General features: G+C 35.7%; 1 protein-coding gene across 1 annotated transcript in view; it reads right to left on the reverse strand.

Annotated features, from left to right (window-relative positions):
- Window positions 1–8,194: 8,194 nt before the first annotated feature.
- Window positions 8,195–17,707, reverse strand: part of LOC100960976 (SH3 domain-binding glutamic acid-rich-like protein) — a 120,459-nt gene continuing 110,946 nt past the window's right edge. Inside the window, exon 5 of the mRNA XM_023508956.1 lies at window positions 8,195–8,587. Coding sequence (XP_023364724.1) covers window positions 8,555–8,587 — 33 coding nt within the window. The 3' untranslated portion in view covers window positions 8,195–8,554. The remainder of the gene's footprint in view (window positions 8,588–17,707) is intronic.

Raw genomic sequence — 17,707 nt, forward strand, 5'->3', positions numbered from 1 at the left:
GGTAAAAACTTATTCAAAGTTATAAAACAGATAACAAGGACTTGTGAGGTATGTCAGAAAAACAATCCTTTAAATTATCATCTAGCTCCCCCAGCTATATAGAACCATGGTAGATACCCAGGTGAAGATTGGCAAATAGATTTCACTCACCTCCCTAATGTACATGGCATACGATATCTATTAGTATTTGTAGATACTTTTACCAATTGAGTTGAAGCATTCCCTTGTAGAACAGAAAAAGCCCAGGAAGTTGTAAAAGTATTAGTATATGAGATTATCCCCAGGTTTGGACTACCTCGAAGTTTACAAAGTGATAATGGGCCAGCCTTCAAAGCAACAGTGACACAGGGAATATCTAAGGCACTAGGCGTTCAATATCACCTCCACTGTTCTTGGAGACCCCAGTCCTCTGGAAAAGTAGAAAAAAATGAATGACATAATCAAAGGACAGTTATGAAAGCTAACTCAAGAAACCCATCTCCCTTGGACTAAGTTACTTTCCATTGTCCTCCTTAGAATAAGGAATTTGCCTCAAAAGTTCGGTTGTAGCTCATTTGAATTGTTGTATGGAAGACCCTTTTTGACTAATGATTTATTACTAGATTTAGAAACTACAGAATTGGTAAAGCATATTACTTCTTTAGCTAAATTTCAACAAATCCTTAAAAACCTGCCAACTACATTTTCACATTCAACTCTAAAGGAACTTTTCTCTCCTGGGGATCTAGTCTTGATCAAAACTCTTCCTTCTAACTCACCTTCCCTAACCCCAATTTGGGAAGGGCCCTTTCCTGTTATCTTGTCTTCCTCTACAGCTGTTAAAGTTATGGGCGTAGATTCTTGGATACATCATTCACGAGTGAAAGCCTGGCACCCTCCCCCTTCTACAGAAGAAGACTCTGAAGAAAACCAACCACAGCCTACCTATTCTTGTGAGCCTAAGGAAAGCCTAAAGTTATTATTTAGAAAACAATAACATCACTAACATAATGCTTCTAACCTAACATGGTCTTAACTTGCCCTTTTACTAATTATCTATTTTTCAGAAATCTCACCAACCCACACCACCCACAAAAAGATGGTTCCAGTCACAGATCCTAGTGTCATTCTTCCCTCCGGAGAAACCCTAACTGCCCCTTCCATCATCGCTCCAATTCAGCAGGAAGCAGTTAGATTGAGTCATCATCCTTTTCCCTAACAGCAGTTAGAGTTTCTACTCGGAAAGGGAGGAATGATACTGGAAAAGTGGCACCCCAGCTAGCTCAGCTGAGCAGGGCCTGGGGGATCTGCCACTTCTGTCTTGGTGGCAGCAGCCCGCAAAAAAAACTGGCAGGTTGGGGCAAGTGAGGGAGCTTTCTTCCCCCAGAGGCTCCAGTAGAGCAGCTCTAGAGGACCTGTCAATCAAGGGAAAACTGGTGCCCATCCTTGATTGGTCCATTTTCAATCCTGCTCCTGATTGGTCCATTTTCAATCCTGCTCCTGATTGGTATGGACCAATCACAGCTAAGCTATTACACCTATATAAGGCCCTGAGCAGAGAGCCTGGGGGCAGATCATCGAAGATCATCGCAGATGGTCGCAGACCTTCAAGGAAGATAGAGCAGAAGAACAAGACTTCAGCAGACCATCGCAGACCGTCCAGAGGAAGAAGCGAGAGCTGCGGCACTTCTAGTGCTGATCCTGCTCTACAAAGAGGCTTGGCTCTTTGTAGGAGTTGGAACACTTCCACTGCTGATCCTGCCTTACAAAGAGGCTTGGCCCTTTCTGATCTCTGCCCTGCAAAGAGGCTTGGTCCTTTGTAAGAACTGTAGCTGTAACACTTCTGCTGCTGATCCTGCCCTGCAAAGAGGCTTGGCCCTTTGTAAGAGCTGTAGCACATCTATCCTGCTCTACAAAGAGGCTTGGCTCTTTGTAAGAGTTCTTTTCATAAGAGTTGTAACACTTGTATCCTGCCCTGCAAGGAGGTTTGGTTCTTTGAGCTGTAAATAAAACCTCACTGTTCGTTCTATGGTCTATCGATTCATTCATTGAATCACTGAGACCAAGAGCCTGGAAATCCAGTGTTAAAAATCCGGTATCAGATTTACCTCAAAATTATATTTTATAGTGCAGACTTTCTGATACCATAGCAACCACAACATTAAGCAAGATCATGATGTAATTTTTAAATTTAAGTAAATTAAAACAAGTGGTTGAATCTCAGAATTTTGCCTTTTTATTCAATTCTTTTTTTAACTTTTATTTATTTATTTATTTTCAGTTTTTCTCGAGGGCTAGGTTTGAACCCACCACCTCTGGCATACGGGGCCAGCATCCCATACTTTTGAGCCACAGGTGCTGCCTCTATTCAATTCTTAACAAATAAATTTATTTTATATATGGCTACCTAAAGAGGGTTTAGGAGTAGAGAAGTACAGAAAAGGAGGATTCTTTTCAGCCTAACTTTTATGGTGATAGCAATGAAAGGCAAAAATGAAGATTTTGGAAGGCAGATTGGAAGCAGAATTTCTTCTTTCTCAGGGGGCTTCAGACTTTTTCTGTACAGGTCGTAAACTGATTGGATGGAGTCTGCTCTGCTTTTTGCAGAGGGTAATCAGTTTCACAATGTTTATTGATTTAAATCTTAATCATATGTAAATAAAATACATTCACAGGAACATTTGGACTGCTTTTTGATTAAATGAATTGGCATCATTGCCTAGTCCAGTGGACACATAAAATTAATCATCACACAAATTTCTCAGGGTCATTGTGGAGATTAAGAGAAATTTAGTGGGCAGAGCACCTAGCAAAGTGTTCAGAGTAATTGCACAGCCTACTTTTAGGTCACAATCTAACAATTGGGATTTGAGTGAAGAAAAACAAAAAGTGGAAGATGCTCTCTATATGTTGTGAAGCAATTACATTTTACTCAAAAATGCGGGAATGAAAATAAAGATGCTAAAAAGAGGACCTAATTATGTCTGATTCTTCCTCTACATTACCTAAGTAGTAATACAGATTAATAACTGAAGAATTTAAGAATTTTAAAAATGTCAGTTTGTTAAATAATTTGTTATGTTAAAACTTTTAAATTTGTGGTAGAAGTCAAATATTTTTTATTATGAAAGGTAATCATGCAGAGTTTTTGTAGTGTTGAGGTGAGGAGACTGGCAAACTTCACCTCAATTAAACTGAAGAAAATTAAAGAGTAATTTAAAGTTTCTGAAAGTTATCCTAAAGGAATACAGCTGTATTGTAGTAAGGAGATGATACCATATGCTAACTCATTTCCACAAAAATAAATGAAGATATCAAAAATGGTAAACAAGAGGGTTAATATACATATTTTTTAAATCTCATATTTGTGTTCTCTTTTCTTTCAAAGATTTTTTAAGACATAATATTATATATAAGTATAAAAATTTAAAACAAATTACTGTTGGATTTGTAACATATATAGATGTAATATTTATAATTATAATAGCACAAAGAGTAGAAGAGGGAAGAGAGTTTTTAGGAGTAAAATTTCTCTATCTCACTGGAATAAAGTGAATATAAATCTGAAGCCAATTTTGATGAAGATAGGCATATTTTAAGCCCTAGACAAAAATTCTAATGAAGACATTGATGCCAAAAGTTTAATACCCCAATTTAAAGTCTGACAATATCAAAACAGATAGGAAAAAGCAAAATCCACTGTATAGTTCGTATGAAAGACACATGTTATGTTCAATGATAATAACTGGTTGAAAGTGAATAGAAATCAACAATGATAAGGACTAACTATTCTAATATAACCCAGAAGATAGATTTTTAAAAAAACAAACAAGTTGATAAGTAAAAAAGAAGTCTTTTATAATGATTAAAGTATCAATTAATGAAGAAGAAACAATTGTAAAAAATATACAAACATAACAGAAGATCCTCCAAATAAATTAAGCAAAAACATAACAGAATTGAAGTGAGAAGTAGCCACCTGAACAATGATACTTGAAGACTTCAATGTTCCACTTTCAATTAGTCATCTTTGAAACACTCAAACCACTACCACCAAAGTACTCATCCATTTCAAGTACACATAAAATATGCTCCAGTATAGATCATGTTAGGCAATAAAACAAAACACAACAAATTTAAAAGGACTAGAATCACAGAAAGTATGTTATCTAACCAAAATGGAACAAAATTAGTAATCAAGAACAGCAGGAAATTGGAGAAATTCACAACAGTTAAAAATTTACAAAGACCCTCTTAACTAGCCAATGGGTCAAAGAAGAAATAATGAAGAAAACTGGAAAATATAATTATGTTAATATAAATGAAAATTAAAACACAACATACCAAAACGTATGGGATACAGTTAAAGCAGTATCTTAGAGTAAATTTTTTTGCCAAAGTTAATATGAAGGAAAAAGTCTTGCAAGCATCCAGGTGTAAGATTAGTGTTACCTACAAAGAAAAAAAAAATATTAGATTGACTTCAGATCTTTCAGCTAAAAATTTACAAGCCAGAAGAGGATGGTCATTGACCTTTAATCTTCTTTTTTTTATTAAGGCATAACTGTGTAATTATGAATTTATGGGGTACAATGTGCTGATTTGATATACAATGTGGAAAGCTTACATCAAACTTGTTAACATAACCATCATCTCACTTATTTATTGTGGTAAGACATTTCTACTTTACTCTTAATAGTTTTGAAATGTACGATTGCACTGCACTTTTAATTTTCTAAAACAAAACAACTTTCAGCCCAGGATCCTGTGTCCAGCTAAACTGAGTTTCATTTGTTATGGAAAAATCAACACTTTTCTGAAATCCATATGTTAAGGAAATTTTCCTTTACTAGACCAGCTCTCCAGGAAATACTCAGACCCATTTCTCATAATGTCCAACATAATGGCCTATTCCCAAACTAAACTCACCAAGAATTTAAACAACAAAAGCTAGATTCCACAATGATGAAAGCATTACAAATATGCACTGGACCTTTGAAAACAAGACAACTGAAACACTATCGTACCTATCACTTTGCTCAATTAATGTGAATGGTTTAAATTCTCCTCTAAAGAGGCTTAGAATACAAAATCTCAGGCCTGGTATCTACTGCCTACCAGAGACTCATCTTCAAAGAATAAAGCAAGGTTCAGGGTGAAGGGATGGTCATCTATAACATAGACAAATGGAAATCAGAAAAAAATACATAGGAGTTGCAATTTTATTTGCTGATACAATTGGATTTAAACCAGCAAAAATAGGAAAGATAAGGATGGACACTACATATTTCTCAAGGGAAACACTCAATATAAAGAGATTTCAATAATGAACATTTATGCACCCTACTTGAATGCTCCTCAATTTATAAAACAAACCCTAATGGATCTCAACAATATAATTTCCTGCACTATAATAGTTGGAGATTTTAGGACTCCTTTGGATGTTCAGGATACATCCTTGAAGAAGAAACTAAACAAAGAAATTAAATAGACTGGGCAGCACCTATGGTTCAAAAGGGTGGGGTGCTGGCTCCATGTGCCGGAGGTGACAGGTTCAAACCCAGCCCCGGCCAAAAAAAAAAAAAGAAATAATGGACTTAAACATGATCCTAGAACAAATGTACTTAACAGAAAATTACAGAACATTTGATCCTAATAAAACTAAATGCATAGTCTTCTCATCAGCCCACAGATCATCCTCAAAAATTGATTATGTTGTAGGACACATGTCTGACCTCAACAAATTCAAAAGAATAGAAATTCCTTGTATCTTCTCAGACCATCATGGAATAAATATTGATCTTAACAGCAACAGAAACCTTCATACTCAAACAAAGTCATGGAAACTAACTTTAGGCTGAATGATAGTTCATCAAAGATGAGACTAAGAAGGAAATAATCTGATTCTTGGAACAAAATGATAATAAAAACACCTATCAAAACCTGTGAGATACTGCAAAGGCAGTCCTAAGAGCAAAATTTATAGCATTAGAAGCTTTCATCAAGAAAAAGATAGAGAGGAAGTCAATGACTACTGGGTCATCTCAAACAACTGAAAAAGGAAGAACAATCCAACCCTAAACCTAGCAGAAGAAAATAAATAACCAAAATTAGAGTAGAACTAGATGAAATTGAAAACAAAAGGATAATTGAGAAGATCAACAAAACAAAAAGTTGCTTCTTTGAAAAGATTAATAAAATTGATGAACCTTTGACTGGACCAACCAGAAACAAAGAAGTAAAATCTGTAATTAACTTCAAGCAATAATGATGACAATATGTGATAATATAACAACAGATACCACAGAAATTCAAAAAACTTCAATGATTACTACAAAAATCTCTATTCCCAGAAACATGAAAATCTGGAAGATATGGGCCAATACTTGGAAGCACACCACCTTCCTAGACTGATCCAGAAAGAATTAGAAATTTGAATAGACCCATAGCAAGCACTTAAATAGCAACAACTGTACAAAACCTTTTAAAAAAGTAAAGTCCAGAACCAGATGATTTAACATCAGAATTCTACTAAACCTTCAAAGAGCAACTAGTACCTATGATACATAAACTTTTCCAAAGCATAGAAAAAGAAGGAATCTTCCCCAACATATTTCCTGAAGCAAATATCACCTTGATCCCCAAACCAGGAAAGGACTCAACAAAGAAAGAAAAATATATTTCCTAGGCAAATATTGCAAAAGTTCTTTATAAAACTGACCTTAATATTCAGAATTTCACTTGCTTCTCTTGTATCTACCTCATATATTATTTCTCAGTTGACAAAATGAAAATTTCAATTGAGGAAGACCTAAATCCAATCTTTTACTTAAAGTGTACATATATGTTAATTTTAATATGTTGTCTAATAGATATAAGATAAAAAATGCATCTTTTTTGAAGAATGGCTGCTTTTGACAGTGTTTGATATTCAATAAAAGTAAAAATGAACACACGGAATTTCCTAATTATCGTCCATAGCATTTAATAAAGCTCATGAGGCAATATTGGCGAAAAATATTTTTAAAGTATTTCTTACCATTTGTTACAAAGCAGCCTATTTTCTCTAGTTGTCTATAGCATGTGTTTGTAAAGAAAATGATAGAATAGTTTGCCTCCAGTCTGTACTGCTAAATTTAGAGTTCTAAAAAGAGAACTTAGGGGAAAAAATTGAATTACATTCAAATTGTTTCTTCCTGTTATTTTCTGTTTCTTCCTTCCTACACTCTAAAAAGAAATAATTACTCACCTAACATTACTATTATATTATTTAGAAACTCCAGGGACACATAAATCATGTTTCTAAAAGTATTAAGTTTATTTTAAAGCATCACATCAAGTTTGAATCTCAGTAAAGAAAGCCATGTCTTCATTTTAAGTTGATTTTGACAAAGAGTACAGACTTACATACAACAGGTGCAATAAAGTAAAGTAAAAGGTGTTTACTTTTAGTAATAAAATAGCATGTGTGTGTATCTTCTGTGTAAGTGATTTAGGACATGTTTCTTGTCTTTTTAGAAGTGTTTAGAACTATTATTTCAAAAGTTGTCCCTTTTATTTGTTACTTGTGTGTTTGCTGGAATAGAGGCATCAAAATATTCTGTTTTGATTAATGTACTCATACAATATATGCCTAAACTGAAATCAAGTGATCAGATATCTTAGAAATAATGACATTCATGATCACAAGCTGTTTTACAGGGGGAAAAATAACTAAGATTTATTCAAAGAAAACCCAAGGAAAACAATCTTGGGCAAAGATTGCCAACCTGTTTTATAATAAACAAAAGGTTTGAGCTCATTGAAGAACATGCCATTTTTAACCTACTTATCCATTTCCACAATATACATATGTGTATTTTACTAGGGGAAGAGCTCAGAAATATAATTCTATCTTAGCTGTGCAGTTAAATAAGGAAATTTTCAATGGATTCATGTGTTTTTGTGGTGGGGGTAGGCAGTCATCTATTCTGATTACTGAAATATGCAGTTAAAGGCTAATTTAAAAGCCTGGAAAATCTGTGTTTCAGAAAACCTCATCTACAAAAGAATGGGAATGTTATATTTACTATAGGAAATTAGTGTTTAACATATTATAAACAATTACCTGCAAGTAGTTTTAATCACAATAACATGACATCAAAAAAGGTACATATTCTTGTGCATTAAAATTAATTAGGCTATTTTGGTATAAGAGATAGATTATTTCCCTCTATCTCTATCTCCACCTCTATCTCTTTTTAAAACTCCTCAATACTGAGCTGCAGATACTAATACAGAAAAAAAGGTGAAGGGCAATTCCTTTGTAAAATGGCTAATGTACATAAAATGCTCTAGCAGATAACACTATTGTATTATATCTACTAAAATTTTACGTTCATTTCCCATTCTCATCATCATAATGCTCACTATATATATATTTTTTTTTTCATTTGGGTTCTTTGCATATGAAAACACCAACTAATCTATTATTTCAACATTAAGCCTATCCCTTTGGAAGCCAAGATAATTCTGATACTTTTAGAAAAGCAATGGGCACTAGTTTTCAGGATGCTTAAGGCGGAATGTTTAAAGCTCATGCTTGCTTCTTTGCTTGGGCCTCTGCTTCCTAAAATGAAAGAAAAAAAAAAACAGTTAAGATTATATAACACAGAGGAGATGCACATATACATTTTGGTTAGACTTTATTAGCTCACACTACTAAGAATATTCAATAGTTCCCAGAAAAGATTACTTTAAAAGTTCTTAATAGAAAAACCATAGAATAGAAACTGCTATCTTAAAACAGATATAGTAAAAGACTGCCTAATAATTACTGATAATTTGAAATAGTTCCATAAATGCAAGTGATTTACAGTTATAATTGACATTTCATGTAAAATAGTAAGCTGTTTCTTTTTGTGTGATTTTTTACAAAAACTGAGTGCTCAGAAACATTGTTACCTAAAGTTTACAGTTAATTGAGTATGGTTAATTAAGGTTTAAAAAATGTACTATTTGTTAAAATATCACTGTTTTATGTTTTATAACAGTACACATGGTAAGAAATCAGGAAGTGTTTCTTCTCTTATGAACAACAAGATACTCACTTCTAGCATAGAAACTCTTACCTATATGGGTGCTCTGGTGTCCAACAATACGTGAAATTAAATAAACATAAAGGAAAGTTTGTTGAAATGAAGATGAGTGACAAGTGTGCTTTTGATGAAAGACACATCAGATTAAGCAATGGCAAACCAACTTGGGTATCCAGGACATATGGAAGCAAACATCCCTGACCTCCTCATTGGCATGCAACTGCAGATATCAAGGGATGCTAGATAATATGATTCTAAACACCTTTCACTAATCAAATACTTGACAGTCTCAGGAGAACCCAAGAACAACTGAATATTCCAAAATTAGTCTCTGATACTGTGTCCAAAAGAAGGGGAAAATAAAAAAGAGAAGATTTTACCCCAAAAAGGCAAAAATGAAGGAAACAAATAATAAAGGAGCCTGTAATTCATTCTTAAAACATCCTTAAAAATCAGATGAAATATACTACTAACTCACCTTCTAAAATACCTAGTTAAAAAACAAAAAAAAAAAAGTCTTGAAGCTTCTTTTAAGCTTCTAACTTACTGTTTGGCTATAAAAAGGAACATATGGTGGACCTACATTATGCATCGTGTTTCTTTTTATAGAAAAAGCTTTGATTAAATTCTACACATAATATGACAAATGTTATGCTAAGAATCCTGAAAAGCCTTGCATATACAGTTTGTTGAAGTAGTAGTATAATAATATGCCATAAGGTGAAGTGCTTCTTTCTACCAGCACCTAAGTTACACCCTATAAATTTGTTTTCTTAATTTGTCAAAAACTCCATTGCTCTCAGGCATACTTACTAATGAAGGTTATTACTAACACAAACATCCAAAACAAAATTCAATTCAAAAATTATTTTTGTCTTTAGAATGAATATTTACAGTACTTTTCTGATTATGTTTTATTTATTTATTAATTTATTTATTTATAAAATACATAAATTGAACTGAAAGCCTTACTAGTACCTAAAAGCATGTTGCTGATACTTATAGAATTGTGAGTCATCCAATGAACCCAAAAAACTTAGAAGCAAGCATATGAGGTGCTCCCCAGACTCCTATAAAAATATCATCCAGGGGTGGTGTCTGTGGCTCAAGGAGTAGGGCGCAGGCCCCATATATACTGGAGGTGGTGGGTTCAAGCCCAGCCCTGGCCAAAAAAACTGCCAAAAAAACTATCATCCAATAAATGCACTGGTTTTGACTCAAATAATCTTGGGTTAAAACTCCAAGTCTGTTACTTACTTATTACATATTTTTGAACAAATTACTTAAATTATCTGAGTATCAGTTTCCTCCTCTATAAAATGGCTCTAAGGACATCTAGCTCACAGGGATGATGTAAGGATAAAATGAGATGTACCTGATATGTGAAGCTCATTGCTTGGCCTATTGCAGGCATACATCCCTCTTTCCTGCTTTTCCTCTCCCTTTTTTTGCCTAGTAACTGAAACCAAGACCATAGCTAGGTGTTACTAACAAGAAGTTTCTCTTGGAGATGCAATAAGAACAGGATGAATTCAGTGGAAACAGGATTATATGAAATCTCATGGCTGAGGCAGACTCCATAGCCCCTCCCTAGATTAGGGTGATTCAACCAAAGCTGAAGAGAACATTCCTCTAAACAGCACCCTCTACTCCCTCAACACATTAGTGAACATGCCTTTTTGAAGAAAGTAATTTTCCTCTGCACAAACATCACTAGATTTTTATTCTTATAAAGATATCAGTTATCTTATTTTGTATCTCAAAAACTATCAACTCCATCTCTAAGATAAAAATGTCTGTGTTATGAAATGTTTATTATATTGAAAAAATAGAGTAATAGTAAATATTTATATTTCTTGTTCTACACACATTAAATATATAAAGCAATATTAAAAAGTTGTCTTCCACAGAAGACTTCTTTCATTTATGGAAATATTTACCATAAAGTGCTTTTAAACATTAAGATCTCAAGTGCATGAATTTTAATAACTTTTATTATTATTATTGTTATTATTTACAAAAAGTAAGTTTATTTCAGGTTAATGTGAGGGTACAAATAACTGGGTCAAAATATTTCATATTGTTAGGTAGAGTCCCTCCTGTGGTTATGTTCCACACATAAAAGTTGTGTGAAGAAACCCCACCTTATACCCATTCAATGAGAGCACCCCAAACCCCTCCTACTCCCTCATTATCCCTACTCCCCAACTTGAATTGAAATGAGTTTTTCTACTATGTGGGCATCAATCAGATCATCTACTGGCTTCATATTAGTATTGAGTACATTGGATAATTGCTTTTACATTCTTGTGATACTTTACTAAAAAGAATGTGTTTCAACTCTGTCCAGAATATTACAAAAGATGTGAAGTCACCATTATTTTTTATGGCTGAATAGTATTCCATGATATGCATGTACCACAAGTTTTTAATCCATTCCTGAGTTGATGGGCATTTAGGTTGTTTCCACATCTTGGCAATTATAAATTGAGCTGCTATAAATAATCCAGTGCAAATATCCTTATGATAAAATCATTTTTTTTCTTCTGGGTAGACGCCTAGTAATGGGATTGTGGGGTCAAATGGGATATCTATCCTGATGTCTTTGAGGATTCTCCACACTTCTTTCCAAAGATGCAACCAATGAAAACTATTTCAATAATTTTTAAATGTAAAGAGTATTCATGCTATTTACAAAATTAAAAATGAGAGAAAACATGCATTTAACTATGGTTCCTTTCAGTCTCCTTTTTGTCTTATGCATAGATTTTAAATGTAATTAGAGTATTAATTATACTGTATAAGAAGTTCTATAGTTCACTTAACATATCCTTTTACAAACAATCATTTTTTAGTCAGAACAAAGTTCATTCAGTGAATAAACTATTTTTGTTGATCCTATAGTTGTACATTTAACTTGTTTCCAAAGCTCAGAATTATATACAGTATGATAATTTGATTCATAATTTTCATCTATGAAGTTCAGTCATTGGATGAATTGATATGGTTTATGCTCCTGTTAAACATTTAACTTTTTTTTTCAAAGTTTTAAGACTATAAACAACATGTCGATTCACGGTTTTATTCATATACAAGATTATTTTTTTCCATATACAAGATTATTTCATTATGCTTTTATAAGTAATTAAATTAGGCATTACTAATTACTGTGTGAAGAAATATGAAAATGTTACAGGTTCTTGGCACTTAGTAGAGAGTAGAGTGTCATGGCATCATACCTTACAGCAACCTCAAACTCTTGAGCTCAAGCTTTTCTCTTGCCTCAGCTTCCCAAGTGGCTATGAATATAGCTGTCCACCACAATTCCTGGCTATTTTTAGAGATGAAATCTCACTCTGTCTCATGCTGGTCTTGAACCTGTGAGCTCAGGCAATCCACCAACATGGCGTCCCAGAGTGCTAGGATTATAGGCACATTTTTTCATTCTGTTTTATACCACCACTTATAATATGTGGGAGGTATATAGGTTGACTTCTCAGTGGAGTACCCTGCCTCAATTCTGGGGTAACCAGGGAAAATGCCTGCAAGCCAGCAATTCCTGGGGGCTCATTAGAATCACAAAAAAGGGAAAGAATCCAGAGGCACCCACCTCTCTGGTCAGGACAGACTAGGTCCAAGCATTTGAGAGTCAACAGATGAGTGGGATTAAACTCTAGTTTACATCCCCTGCCTGAACAGAAATGGCTTCTCTCTCACCTTCTATTTACATATATTCACCATTGTTTCCCAGCCCCCTGCTCCTTACTGTAGCTTTCTCTCTATCCAGTCTTCCTGGGAACTTCACATATGCACTTTTGTTAAAAATGAATAAAAACCTGAAGAAGCCTGAAAGATGCTGCATCATCTTGGTCTACCAAGTCTGAGTTAGTATAAGCCAACTCTAGGTATCCTAGAATTTGTTTTTCCTTAAAACTGGTGTTTAATTGTTTCTAGTGCTGTTTTCCAGCTGGCATTCAAATCAGGTCGGGGTTTGTGCACATTAACTCCCTACAATAATATATTAGAGCATTTGATTCCATGTACCCTTCTTAGCAATGAGTATTATAATTTTGTTTCTTTTTGCTGATTACATAGATGAAAACTACATCTCATTTTATCACATTTCTTTATTATCAGTGCACTTTTCCAATGTGCATTAATTAGCAGTGCTCCTGGGCAGTGCCTGTGGCTCAGTGGGTGGGCCATGGGTCCCATATACTGAGGGTGGCAGGTTCAAACCCAGCCCCAGCCAAACTGCAACAACAACAACAACAAAAATAGCTGGGCATTGTGACAGGCGCCTGTAGTCCCAACTACTCGGGAAGCTGAGGCAGAAAAAAAAAAAAATGAGCTGTGCTTCTTATTTGATATGCTTTCTGTTCAACCAGTACTGTTAAAGAGGAAAAACTCTGGAAATCAACCTGAAGGGTAATGATATAACCATTCTGATATTAAATTCATCACTCTTCATCTTGGAAAAAGCTATTAAATGCCCAGTGTGTCGGCTCTCTCTTGTATAGTCCTTCATAACATCCATTGTTCTTTTACTCTATTCCTACTCCAAGGTTTAAATGATAAAAAAATCCACTATAGCAAAGCTGACTGTCTCCCCTATGGGCTCAATTCTAACTACAGCTGGGTTCTTTATCAGCTCACTCTACCTACCTCCTAAACATACTTTATATATGTGATTATGCACACCTCTTTGCCCTACTAGGTATTAAGCTGCACACTGTCTGCCCTACTAAGGAGTAAGTGAATGCAGATGAAGGAAATAAGGAAGTTTCACCACAATATGATTTTTTGGTATAAAAAATATTTTGAATTGAAGGCCATTCATAATCAGAAAGCATTGGAAGAAGGCTTTCCTCTATCTACATAAAACCTGAGTAATCTATTGGGAATTAAGAGGAGCTGCTGACTTCCTTATGACATGCTAATAGGCCTGGCACCAAGGTCATCTGAGGCACAATACCTGTCTCTCAGGTTAATCTACAATTCAATCTGTTTTCACCCATCTACATATGGCCCCTAGCAACCACATACTGCACCTATATTTTCCACATTCTCCCCTCTCCTTTCCAAAAAAGTATCTATAAAGGCCTCTAACCATCACTGAGACTTTCAGTAATCATTCTTGTGGTTCCTCTCCATGCGCGTGGTATTTGGAAATAAACCTTTCTCTTCTTAATCTACTATAATAAAGAGTTGCTCTTTCAGTGAACCAGATTGAGGGAAAAGGGAAGATTTCACAGTGATACATACAATTTAATTTGTTGGCAGTATCTCAAAGCTACTCTGCTCTCCCAAAAGCTGCTGCAGGAGGATTGAAACCCTGAAACTAGCCAGCCTGTAGTAAGATATTTTATTTACCAGTGGGGCTCCTGGTTTTCCTCTCTGTGGTCTCCAGTTGAGCAGACAGTAAAAGATCTTTGTCCTTTCCATATTTAAGATTAATAAAAGAAACAGTTTTGTTGATGACCAGTCTTGTAAGTGACTCAGATATTGGCATTTTTTTGTTCTTTGTGGTACATGAATATTCATATTGCCTGATTCACTCTCCTCTCAGAAATACATTTTCATCTCTGCCTTTTGTTATTGCTTGTTTTTGTTCTGTTGCTTGTCCTTCTGTGTCCTTTGGTCTAAAGAGGGTTACCATAGGGCAAAGCCCCCCACCAACCATTGTTCAAACCAGCCCTGCATACTAGCCAGTTACACAGTCCTGGCTAATCAGGTGTCTTTTAAGATGAAATTTTGTTTTAAACCCTAAAACAAAAACCATATTAGGTTTCCAACTTGTCCTGTTTTATGTTCTGAACTAGAGTTTGTAACTGAGTTGGAATTCTCTCCTCAGCCTCCACCACTCAGGGGATGTGTTTTGTTGGGAACACATCAGGTGGCCAGTCTGTTAAAGACTAGGAGTCTGGGAAGATTTTAAGCAACACACTATGTGTACCAAATGTGTCTAACACTGAGGAGCGAGTCTTTTGTCATTGCCTATTCTATCATAAGTCTATTTCTAAGAGTAAATTTTTGGGAATCTTGGAAATGGCCTTTTCTAAGAAGAGGCTTTGGGCTTTATAAAGAGGCATTGGATTAAGTTGCTTTTTGGAAGAAATATACCATTGTGAGTAATGGTCAAAGATGGATCCCTTAAACAGAAAGACTTCTAAATTTTCTTAAAGCATTCAGAGATCTCTTATTTGAAATAATTACTTTATATTAATATAGAAATTAGATTAAAAGAAAGACACATAATGTTATGACTAGACCTAAAGATTCTCCTGACAAAATTAAAGAGCAAATATGTAATAGACCATATAGCTTTAAGGAAAGGAGAAGTGAGAGCTAAGTTTAGAATATTCATTACTCATGAGAAACACCTTGGTGATAAGGGCATGGTGAAGGGTTTTGGCTCCAACACAAGAACACGAGAGCTCGCAAGATAGGAGTATTAGTGATTGGCCGTCTCTACCTTAGGCACCTAAGGGTAATTGTTACTGAGCAAGATAATAGCATAGTGGTCCATGCCTGGACCTTAGAGAAGCCAGGGCCAGAGACCTGGCCAGTCATGGGCCCCAACAAGTGGTAACCACGAAGGGACATGATAACTGGTGTCAGGAGTAGATAGTGGACAAGCCACTGAGTTTCAGTGGTGCAGACCAGAGGGAAAATAAGCCTCTAACAAACAAAAAAAAAGAGAGAGAGGAAAAGAAGGAAAAGAAATATATAAGAAGCTAAAACAGCTAACAACAGGTCTTCCTCATTTGGTTTCATCCCTTCTACCCTGTGCTTTCTCTTTCCAAATTCTAATTATCTCTTCTGTGGAGAAGCTTGGAACAATATCTCAGCAAGCTCTCCAGGAAAAAGCAGATAAAAGCCTTTAGAAACAAAAGAGAAAGAGAAAAGATAGACCACAGAAATAAGAAGAACCTTTAGTAAACAAAAGGCTTTAGGGGGATCGAGAAGTCTGCTGTAGATAAAAATAGTAAGGAAAGGAAGAAAATTATAGAAAGTAAAACGAAAAAGAGAGAGGCTTCTCAGTTAAGATGGTGGCCGAGTAATAGCTGTTGTGCAGCCAGGCACAGTGAGAGTGGGGAGAGAAGACTCTAGGCATTTCTGGCCCATGGGTTTTGCTCAGAGACTTCCCTTTGGTGACACAGGAAGTCAGCAAGAGACTTCTGGACCCAATGAAGACAGAAGTGGTGGAAAATTGGCAAGTAGTAGGTGCATTTGATCCATAGAGGTAGCCTGCAGCTATAACCATAGCAACAGTGAAACTGCAAGCAGGAAAATCTTACCTGTGGGCTGTTTTGGTTTTTTGGACTTGGGCACTTGATTAAACTGCCTTGGAAGATCTTGGGCTGGTGTGTGGATGAATTTGGGCATTGTCTGGGGCCCTAGACTGAGTCATTGAGCTGGAAAGGAGCTAATATTGTTCACTGTGGGCTGCCCACACAGCTTCTCTGGGGGACCTGCCCCTGCATGTTGCAGTGCAGGGATCAGCCATGAGAACTTGGGCAAGTTATCTGGTGACTGAGCTGCCCAAAGTGGGGACTGAGATGCTGGGGAAGTGTGGAGATCCAAGTGTTTGGCAAATAAACAGCCTTTGCCCTCAGGGGCATAGAGGGAGACTAGATTTGACACACTGGATAAGGAGGCAGCCATGCCAGGAGAGATCCCAGGGATAAGTGCTTTCCTTAGAAAACTTCTGGGTGGCCAAGTTTCATAGTTTGGAGTGTCTTTTAAGTTGGCTGAGGAGACTTTTGGGCTTCCAAGCCTGTGGGGTGTGAAATCAACAGAGCCTCCACTCTCCATCTCGTACAGCTGTATAAACATTGTGATTAACATCTCATATATCAGAAGATAACCTGTTGCCCAAACAATATTCACCAAGATATATATACTGTTTGGTTTCTTTGGTTTGGGGGTGTTTTTTGTTTGTTTTGTTTTTTTCTTAATTTCAACATTTTTCCTGACATTTTTCTTTTTTTTTCTTTTTTCCCACTATTATAGGTTAAATACAATCTTCCATTTTTGCTTTCTTTAACAATTAGAATTTCATTATTGTCAGTGTTTTTTTCCCTGATTTTATGCCATAAGGGTTTTTGCTTGTTTGTTTCAGTTTGATTTATAGTATTTTTGTCTTTCCTTTCTACCTGGTGGACATGGAGTACTGTGTCTCATCCAGCTGGCAAAGAGCTATTGACCTCAAGGGAATCACCCAACCCAACACCCCTAGAGGTGAGAGGTCTATAAGGTTGGGTTGTAGTACCCTAATATACACCTACATTATTACTCCTGTTTCTTTCTTTTGGTGCTGTTCTTCTTTTTGTCAATATTTTCTTTTACTCACCCCCCTCTTCTTTCTCTTTTTATTTTTTTTTAATCTTTTTTTCCCTTGCTCTTCAATCTAGTCATCCTTCTGGTCCTGTACCAAAAGGAATCATTAAAATTTTAGGCCAGTGGCACAGAAACTAAAAGACCAAGAAGAAGTGAAAGGAAAAACACTTACAAGAAAGCAATCATGGGCTCGGCGCCTATAGCTCACCGGGCTAAGGCGCCAGCCACGTACACCTAAGGTGGTGGGTTCGAATCCCCAGCCCGGACCCGCCAAACAACAATGACGGCTGCAACCAAAAAATAGCCGG

The sequence above is a fragment of the Otolemur garnettii genome, unplaced genomic scaffold (genome assembly GCF_000181295.1).
Source record: "Otolemur garnettii isolate 467f Iridium unplaced genomic scaffold, OtoGar3 scaffold00298, whole genome shotgun sequence".
NCBI lineage: Eukaryota > Metazoa > Chordata > Mammalia > Primates > Galagidae > Otolemur > Otolemur garnettii.